General features: G+C 42.8%; 1 protein-coding gene across 4 annotated transcripts in view; it reads left to right on the top strand.

Annotated features, from left to right (window-relative positions):
• The window catches only part of LOC125030869 (calcium uniporter protein, mitochondrial-like), a 467123-nt gene that overhangs the window by 454548 nt on the left and 2575 nt on the right, over positions 1 to 10000 (top strand). For 3 of the 4 annotated variants that reach the window (XM_047621178.1, XM_047621176.1, XM_047621175.1), the window contains 3 exons: positions 7899 to 8069; positions 8405 to 8523; positions 9202 to 9372. In XM_047621178.1, coding sequence (XP_047477134.1) covers positions 7899 to 8069; positions 8405 to 8523; positions 9202 to 9372 — 461 coding nt within the window. The remainder of the gene's footprint in view (positions 1 to 7898; positions 8070 to 8404; positions 8524 to 9201; positions 9373 to 10000) is intronic. The other variant, XM_047621177.1, reaches the window with a different exon arrangement.

Raw genomic sequence — 10000 nt, 5'->3', positions numbered from 1 at the left:
CCCACGGCCAGATAGTGAACAGCTAACCTTATTCTCTGGGAAATCCATCACCACAGGGTCCAGAGAAGAACCAGATTTGTGTGTAGGAAAGTGAACGTGATTCTGTAGGCCATTCACCATCATAAGGTCGCTGAATGATTTGACCACCAGGTAATGCACGCCAACAAGAATCATCTGTTTGCAGGATATTACCTAACTGGTCCATTAGAACAAGAAGTGGTTCACTGTCTTTCCATGCGGTCTATAGAAAATGACAATGAGTACCGCTTCATTCTTATTCATTCATATCTTGGAAATCATTATTTCTAGATGTTCAGGCACATGCACTCCGAGTTGCTGTACCCATAACAACACAAACAGCGATTCCTCCGAAAGTGATATCCCCGAAGTTTGGAGCTCCGGGCATATTATCGATGTAACATCGATGTCATTTACATGGCTGTATTAAATCGCCGATGTTTGTCTGCAAGCCATGGACAAAGATTGCTGCGTATCTGGTTGAGGCGGGTGAATGAACCAAGCACTTGTGGGGCACCTGCCTCAGGTGGTGTGCAGGGGCAATATATCTGTTAGAGCATCGGCTCGTAACGTTTAAACTGCCACGCCCCCTTTAGGCATTTGTCCTTCCCTCCACGCCTCCCTTGCATCTGTAAATAAAATTATCTCCCAAAGAAAATTCTAAGTATGTTGTTAGTGTTTTTGATGAGTGGCATTATGATTAAACTTTCCATGAGACCATGTTCACGGCAAAAGATTAACAAAGATAATTGGAGAAATTACTGTTTTTTTCCAAGGGCTCGCGCCCTCCAGGTTAAGAACCACTGGCCTAAAGACTGCAGGAAGGCGTTGTAGTTTTGCGCTTTTGCTTGTGAGCTAAACTCCGGAACATTTGCTTTTGCCTTCTTCATTTATTTTTTATCTCTCTCACTCCCTCCCTCTCTCCCTCTCTGTATCCAGCAATCTATCGATCTCATTTTCTTTCCGTCTCCCTTTTTCTTTTCTCTTTTTCCCTCTTTCTCTTTCTCGGTATTTCTCCGTTTCCTTCTCTTTCTTTCTCGGCATTTCTCTCTCTTTCCCTATATCACCCTTTCCTTCTCTCTCTATCTCTCGTGTTCTCGCTCCTTCTCTTCCCCTATCCTTTTCTCTCTTTCCCTATCCTTCTCTCTCTTTCCCTGTCTGTCTCTCTCTTTCCCTATATCTCCCTTTCCTTCTTTCTCTTTCCCTATCTTCCTCTCTCTTCCCCGTTCCTTTTCTCTCTTTCCCTACATCTCCCTTTTATTCTCTCTCTCCCTGTCTTTCTCTCTCTTTCCCTATATCTCCCTTTCCTTCTCTCTCTATCTCTTGTGTTCTCACTCCTTCTCTTCCCCTATCCTTTTCTCTCTTTCCCTATCCTTCTCTCACTTTCCCTTTCCTTCTCTCTCTTTCCTTTTCCTTCTTTCTCTTTCCCTTTCCTTCTTTCTCTTTCCCTTTCCTTCTTTCTCTTTCTCTGCGTTTATCTCTCTAACCTTATATTTCCCTTTCCTTTATCTTTGTTTCGTGTCCTCGCTCTCCCTGCTGTGGGTTGGGTGGTGGGCGGTGTGTGTGGGTGGGGGGGGGGGGGGTGCCAGTCAGCTTGGTCAACACCGGGTTATTATTGTTTTTATTTAACCTGAATGCACTTTTTGAGAGTCAGTAGTAGTATTCTGTTTTAATGTTGATTTCTCTTTTTGTAGTTACATGAGCAAGAACATGATTTTCACAATTTATGTAAGTGTTTCTTTTTGTCGCTTCTCTCTCCTTCTCTCTCCTTCTCTCTCTCGCTCTCTCTCGCTCTCTCTCGCTCTCTCTCGCTCTCTCTCGCTCTCTCTCTCTCTCTCTCTCTCTCTCTCTCTCTCTCTCTCTCTCTCTCTCTCTCTCTCTCTCTCTCTCTCTCTCTCTCTCTCTCTCTCTCTCTCTCTCTCTCTCTCTCTCCCTCCCTCTCTCTCCCTCCCTCCCTCCCTCCCTCTCCCTCCCTCTCTCTCTCTCTCTCTCTCTCTCTCTCTCTCTCTCTCTCTCTCTCTCTCTCTCTCTCTCTCTCTCTCTCTCTCTCTCTCTCTCTCTCTCTCTCTCTCTCTCTCTCCCCCTCTCCCCCTCTCCCTCTCTCCCTCTCTCTCTCTCTCTCTCTCTCTCTCTCTCTCTCTCTCTCTCTCTCTCTCTCTCTCTCTCTCTCTCTCTCTCTCTCTCTCTCTCTCTCTCTCTCCCCTCTCTCTCTCTCTCTCCCTCTCCCTCTCCCTCTCCCTCTCTCTCTCTCTCTCTCTCTCTCTCTCTCTCTCTCTCTCTCTCTCTCTCTCTCTCTCTCTCTCTCTCTCTCTCTCTCTCTCTCTCTCTCTCTCCCTCTCCCTCTCCCTCTCCCTCTCTCTCTCTCTCTCTCTCTCTCTCTCTCTCTCTCTCTCTCTCTCTCTCTCTCTCTCTCTCTCTATCTATCTCTCTCTCTCTCCCCCTCTCCCTCTCTCTCTCTCTCTCTCTCTCTCTCTCTCCCTCTCCCCCTCCCCCTCCCTCTCCCCCTCCCCTCCCTCTCCCCTCCCCCTCCCTCTCCCCTCCCTCTCCCCTCCCCCTCCCCTCCCCCTCCCTCACCCCTCCCCCTCCCTCCCTCCCTCCCTCCCTCCCTCCCTCCCTCCCTCCCTCTCCCCACTTCCTCCCCCACCCCTCTCATTTCAGCGGGAGATTTCGGGGGATTTTTTAGCTGGAAATACAGCGAGGCAAAATCCGACCGCACATTCCGGCCAAGCGGAAAAACTGGAGATCCGGCAACACAACGAAGTGTATCGGAGAGGGGAAGGAGGGAGAAGGAGAGGGAAGAGGGAGGAGAAGGAGAGGGAGAAGGAGGAGGAGAGGGAGAGAGGGAGGGGGAGGGGAGGGAGATGTAGAAGGAGAGGAGAGAGAGAGAGAGTTTCATTAAAAAGGTTTTGTTTGATTCCATTTGTTACAATGGATATTCTTGGTTCGACATGCTGTCTGTTTCATTTTGCTTCTGAGTTCTCCCCTGTGTGCAAGGAATGGCGGGGGTTACCATCCACTGGCGGCGAGGGATTTGAACGCAGGTCAGCAAGATTGCTAGACGAGATCGCTACCGCTGCACCACACAGCACACGGCGAGGGAAATGTGGAAGGAGAGGGGATTGGGAGAGAGAAGGAGAGGGGAGGGAGAGAGGGATGAGAGAGGGAGAGGGCTCAAGGTTGTTCGGAACGAGGGAGGGACACGACAGTAACGAGGAGAGGGATGTTGCGCCGCCAAAGCTGGTGGGAGGCGCTCGCTTGTTTCAAGGGTTTACCATTTATCCCCCACACCAATCATCAAAATATTTATCATGATTATTTTCTTGTTTCTTTTCTTCATAAATTGATTCTCTCCTATTTTTTTCCTTCTCTTTACTTTTCGTCTCTACCATCTCCTCCTATCCCCTCCACCTTCGCCTTTTCCTCAGTCTGCTCGTGCTACTCCTCCTCCTCATCTTTTTCATCTTCCTCCTCCTGCTCCTCATCTTTTTCCTCTTCTTCCTCCTCCTCCTCCTCCTCCTCCTCCTCCTCCTCCTCCTCCTCCTCCTCCTCCTCTTCCTCCTCCTCTTCCTCCTCCTCTTCCTCTTCCTCCTCCCTCTCATCCTTCCCCTCCTCCTACCTCATCTTCATCCTCATCCACATACTCCTCATCATCGTCCTCGTCCCCCTCATCCTCATCCCCCCCAGACCCGCTCCCGGCATCCACCGAAGGTGATCAGGCGCGGCGTGCACGACGTCACAGCTCGCGCGTCGCCCCAGCGCAAAGGCCAAGAATAACGCTTTGGTCATCGGTTTCATGAGGGAAAAACTCGCCGTCCCGCAACTTCACCTTGGCGACCCACGCGGCCACGGTGATCGATTGTCAGCAGAGGAGTGATTTCGTGTATCGCCTCGACTCCGATCGGCGGCGGACACGCGCCCGTTGACGCTGGCAGGCTCATTTTCCCAAATCTTTGATAAAGTTATATATATATATATATATATATATATATATATATATATATATATAATGTATTTACATATATACTTACACACACACACACACATATATATGTGTGTGTGTGTGTGTGTGTGTGTGTGTGTGTGTGTGTGTGTGTGTGTGTGTGTGTGTGTGTGTGTACACATATATACATATGTATATATACTTGTGTATATATGCTCAGCTTCGCATATCGGATTAAAGATAAGCCAGATATGCGGAGCTGTCTCGCCCGGACTATGCCTATGAAGGGAGCCCGGCCCGGGCCGACGAATGCAGACTCGAGGAGAGTGTGCCAGCTGGTTCTGCCTCGGATACTAACCCGGAGGCTTTTATCTCCATGATCTTGACCCGAGCTGAAGTCCAGTTCAGCCTGGGGAGGAGCGCGTAATGAATCGTGGAGCCGCGCGGCTTTGTGGCAACGGTGACTCCTGCATTGTTGTTTGATTTGGCGTGAAGTGGCCGCGGACAGGATCACTCTGCGATGGCATGCAGGGGCGCTGCATCATGAGGCCAATACAGTGTTTTTTTTCAAGTTTTCATTCTTACAGACATTCAGAGCAATCTGACTGCTCAGGATAAGGTCTTGTTTTACTCGGGACTAAATTTCCGAAAATCCAAGAGAAAGAAGGGAATTAAAAAAGGATGACATTATTTAACAATATTGATATATATATATATATATATATATATATATATATATATATATATATATATATATATATACATATATATACATACATACATACATATATATACACAAAGTGTTTCGTAACGAAAAGGAAAATGCTAGATTCCCAAACAGACTACTTTTTTACGAGTCTTTGGAGTTAGAGAAAAGCTTTGGATATATATATATATATATATATATATATATATATATATATATATATATATAAATATATATATATATTTTTTTTTTTTTTTTTTTTTTTTTTTTTTTTTTTTTAAATAGAAGGAAGATATGTATATGCAATATTTTTCCGTACATTATTTTTGAACCTTGAATGCCATGCGGTGCATTGTACCGAAGTTATCCAAGCATCATATTTGATGCGGCGCAGTGCAAAGCATTATGTTTCAATTTTGTCTTTATTGGGGAACCCCGGGCTTGAGAGGTGAGCCAACACTCCACTCCTCCTCCTCATAAGAGCAAAGGCCTGTCTCCGCGTGCCTGTGTTCCCGTGATCCTGGAGACCGGAGTGGCACCTGTTGCGTCATGGCATTGCTCTTGTTCTCATTAGTCCTTCATGCTAATGACTCGCCCCCACCAGCACGGCGCCGGCGAAGGATGTGTCACGCCATTTCCTGCTTCGCCTGTTCCTCGACAAAGGACTGGCAACGCGCAAGGGGCGGAGGAAAGGGAAGGGACGCGACATTAGCACAGGTGGCCGCCTGTCCGTGAATGCATGTGTAGCGTGACTGGGTCAGCGGCTCGAGGTCTTGTCCTTGAGTCCGCTGGACCTTCCTCAAGCGCTTCCCCGCCGGCGATTACGTGGCGTCTCAAGGACCCTTCTGTTAATTTCCATATATTTCGTTTATATACGTGTGTGTGTGTGTGTGTGTGTGTGAGTGTGTGTGTGTGTGTGTGTGTGTGTGTGTGTGTGTGTGTGTGTGTGTGTGTGTGTGTGTGTGTGTGTGTGTGTGTGTGTGTGTGTGTGTGTGTGTATACACACTTATATACGTGGTATCCCAATACTTGGGATGTAGCAAAGTAAAGGTCCCATTTTTTTTCTTTGCTCGCAGTTCCACTAGGAATGCCATCAACGCCGTTTGTTCAGTATGACTAAACTTCCGCCAGGCATATTCTGTATCTACCGTGAACTACCAGTTGCACTGATAAACGCTTTCTGCAGAAACCACTGCTGCCAGTAGCTTCACCGAAACCTTAGGACGGAGTGCAGTTTAACGTCCTGCCCAGGACAACATATTTGTTCATATTCGTGCCATCACCGATCCAGTGTTTGACGATCTACTTGGCGCCTTGTTGACATCATGTATTTGACTCGGTCTTAATACTGGGGTGGCTGACCAATGATCCTTCCCAAGGGGAGTAGTTGTTTAAGTAATCAATGTTGGTGGTTCTCAACTCATCATATCTACGATAGACTCATTCACTACTGCTTCTAGACTTGACTTATCCAACGTATGTATATCCGTGCATTTGCTCATGCGTGCACGCGGGTGATGTTCGTGTGTCTGAATGCACACACACACACACACACACACACACACACACACACACACACACACACACACACACACACACACACACACACACACACACATACATGCACGCAATGTACGTGCGGATTGGAATTAATTTTTATATTATATTATAATATATATATATATATATATATATATATATATTGTTTGTGTGTGTATGTATGTATAAATGTACGCATGCATATATATATATATATATATATATATATATATATTATATGTATGTAAGCATTTAGAAGGGAAGTTCCGGGTGACGCACGTGTTTCGGGGCGCCATGCGGTCATCCATTCATAACAAGGCAACATATAGTAATATGTTGAGATTTTTTTAAATATGAGGGAATTGATGTTTTATATGGAATAACTACATGCAGCCCCTAAAGAAATTATTGTAAATAATAATTAATGGCTTTAATGATATCTTGACGTAGGCTATCCTTTCCATAAAAACTGCTTCAGCTGCAAAGGACAAGGAAAAGCCATGTCCCTCATGTTCGTATTTGCTTCTTCTCCAGTTGTTCGTTACTCCTGACATACAGCCATCTGCACAGAATAATGATGGCCCGTGGGCATCTCCGCCAACAATCATCCATTCCTCTTATTACTGGAACCATGAAAGGGGGAATGTGAACAAACTACAAGTAGAAATGTCTGATCAGTGCTTGAGTGTTCAAAAACACCGCATGCAATACATTGTGTATACAAACAACGGTGGCATGACCGTGCGGCGAACTCGCAAATGCGAAATTGCTTCTTGGAAATTAGTGCCGGAAGACTCATTCTCAACTGTAATCATTCACATACATGTACATTTATATATGCATATATACATACATATATATACACACACACATTTATATACACATAAATATATATACACGTATACCTATACACACATATATATATATATATATATATATATATATATATATATATATATATATATATATGTATATATATATATATATATATATAGTGTATGTGTGTGTGTGTGTGTGTGTGTGTGTGTGTGTGTGTGTGTGTGTGTGTGTGTGTGTGTATTATTTTTGTTATTATCTAACAACCATTCAATCCACAGGCCTCTTTGAATTCATTATTGAGAAGTTATTGCCTGATTTGATGCTCTTCCTAACCAACCGCGGTCGAGCGCCTTACTACATTTGCCTCGGGGGCGACTCCCCCCCACGACACCTGCGTTGACCTCTCGTGTGTACACACACACACACACACACACACACACACACACACACACACACACACACACACACACACACACACACACACACACACACACACACATAAACATAAACATACATATACATACATATACACATTCATACACATACGTATACATACACCTACATATACATATACACGTACACGTACACGTACATGTACATGTACATGTACATGTACATGTACACATACACATACACATACACATACACATACATGAAAAATGTGCATGTATACATATAGTAGAATACCTTGGCAACAAGGAGACTACAAGTAAATTTATGTAATTTGAAATGTCTAATTTTAAAATTATATTTTTGTCTTATTACTGCAGACCATAAGGTACCTTTTAATGCAGTTTATCAAAAGGTGGTATTGCAAAAGTAATCAGTCCTCAAGCCAACTATTTCAGCCTTGTGATACTGGATCCTGTGTTCCAGGGGTGACCATGACAGTGTGTAATGGACTGCCCCAGTTGACCGTGCCACTGCCCTCTCGCCGTGACCTGTGCCGGTTCACCCTGAGGCCTGTGACTCACACCGTGCAGGACCTGATCAACCAGCTCACCCACGAAGACCATGGGATTGATCGCATTGTGCTCAGAACCACAGGTACTTGACCTTGATAGTTTTGGTGTCAAAACATGTCAAAAGATTGTATGTAATCCACATTAACTGCCGTGGAGCTAATTAGTATGTGACCAATATATCTGGAGTTAAGAGCTGAGAGTTCTTAAACATATTTAGTATGTATCAGGTGATAGAGAAAATGTTATGAATTTATTAATGAAATGTATATACTTTAGATTTTATTTGAATTCTCTGTATGTTTTGTAATACTCTCATCCATTTTTTATGTTATATGTTACTGCTTCTATGTTTTAACTAATGTAAATTCTTAATTAGATATTTCCTTTAAAGATGTTTCCTCATTTTTGGTGTTGCAGGTGGAGTGAGAATCTCCTCTTCAGATAGCATCGAATCCCTGCTAATGAGTGACTTTGAACTTGTTATCAACGACACATCATATCGAGTCGAAGTACCCACTGGTCAGAAACTCACATTGGTAAGTCCTTAGGTAATGGAAGCAAGCAAGCAAGCAAAAATTAGAGCATCGCAGAATTTTTTAATAACTTGAATAAGAAATGAGATCCTGAGCTTTATTTGTATCCAAGATATAAAAGACATGCCAGGTATACCAGTGTGAAAGCAAAATGAATTAGACTTTTATATTTTTTACAGTAAGATGAAATGAGGTCAGGTAATGTATTTCAGCAGTACTGTATCTCAAGATATGAAACTCTATACCCTTATTGCACTGATGAGTAGGATAGAAAGTGTGAGTGATTTTTTTTTAGCTTATTAAAGTACCTTTTAAAGTTGAATTACACTTCACATTCTATCATGACTTTAACCTACAGATTATGAACTTGTTAATCAATTTGTATTTTGGCAAGTTAACATTAGGTAGAGTATGAGAGATGACTATTTTTTTTCCAGATTTATGCTATCTAGCAAGAACAAAAAATCATAATGGTGCTCATGCCTTTTGCAGCTTTATGATGTACATATCTAAGCATTACCCTATTTCAAATTATTATTGTGTGTGTGTGTGTGTGTGTGTTTATATATTAGTGTAAATATAAATGTAAATTGTGAAGTGTAAGTGTACTTGCCAATGCATTTATATGTGTTTTATCATAGATGCTATATTAATGTTCTATATTATTAACTTGCATTCAAGATGCAAAACCATGCCATCTTACAGGAAGAAATAAGTGATATGGGAGACGTCCGTCAGCTAGTAAACAAGCTCTACATGGCCCTCAACATAGACCAGCATCAGGTGATGAAGGAGCGGGACATTGTTGCTCAGATTGAAGAACTGAAGGCTCAGCTGGCACCATTGGAGAAGGTCAGAATTTTTTGTTTTCCGGAGGTAGATTAAACATAAATACTAAGTATGATGGGTGTCAAATTTTGACAGCTAATAGCTTTTTTTCTGTTTGTTGTTATAAAATGTATTTTTCACCCAGTATATTTCAATCTGATTTAGAATTGAAACAATGTTCTGTTACAGTTCTCAAATTTATTTTTCATTGGCCAATTTCTTGTTACTTCTTCTGGAACATTACAAATATGAAATATATGTGTTACAACTTGTCAGTATAATATAGAAATCAAGTTTTACTGTACTCACTTATGATGTTCAATACTAAGAGCCGTGAGAGGCTTAAAAAGTTCCTAAGAGAGAAGTGATTCGATTTAACTATATACTTATTTTACTGAAGAAATTTAATGGAAATAAACTATTACGCTCTTGTCAAATGAACTGAACTCTCTTATGTGTTGCTGTTATTGAAGGGAATATGTTTTATGCATTGTAAAAAAGTACATGTAAATAGAATATTGATGTGTGTCATCGGATGTGGGTGACATGACCGTCATTTTGTGAGAAAATTTGGCTGAAGGGTGAGTGAAGGAAGATGCTGTCAGGAGACCATTTAGCAGGGTGATGGGGATGTGGTATTATGTAAGGGCTA

This window comes from Penaeus chinensis, chromosome 12 (assembly GCF_019202785.1).
Source record: "Penaeus chinensis breed Huanghai No. 1 chromosome 12, ASM1920278v2, whole genome shotgun sequence".
In the NCBI taxonomy this organism is placed as follows: Eukaryota; Metazoa; Arthropoda; class Malacostraca; order Decapoda; family Penaeidae; genus Penaeus; species Penaeus chinensis.
This window is presented reverse-complemented; position numbering and strand designations above follow the sequence as displayed.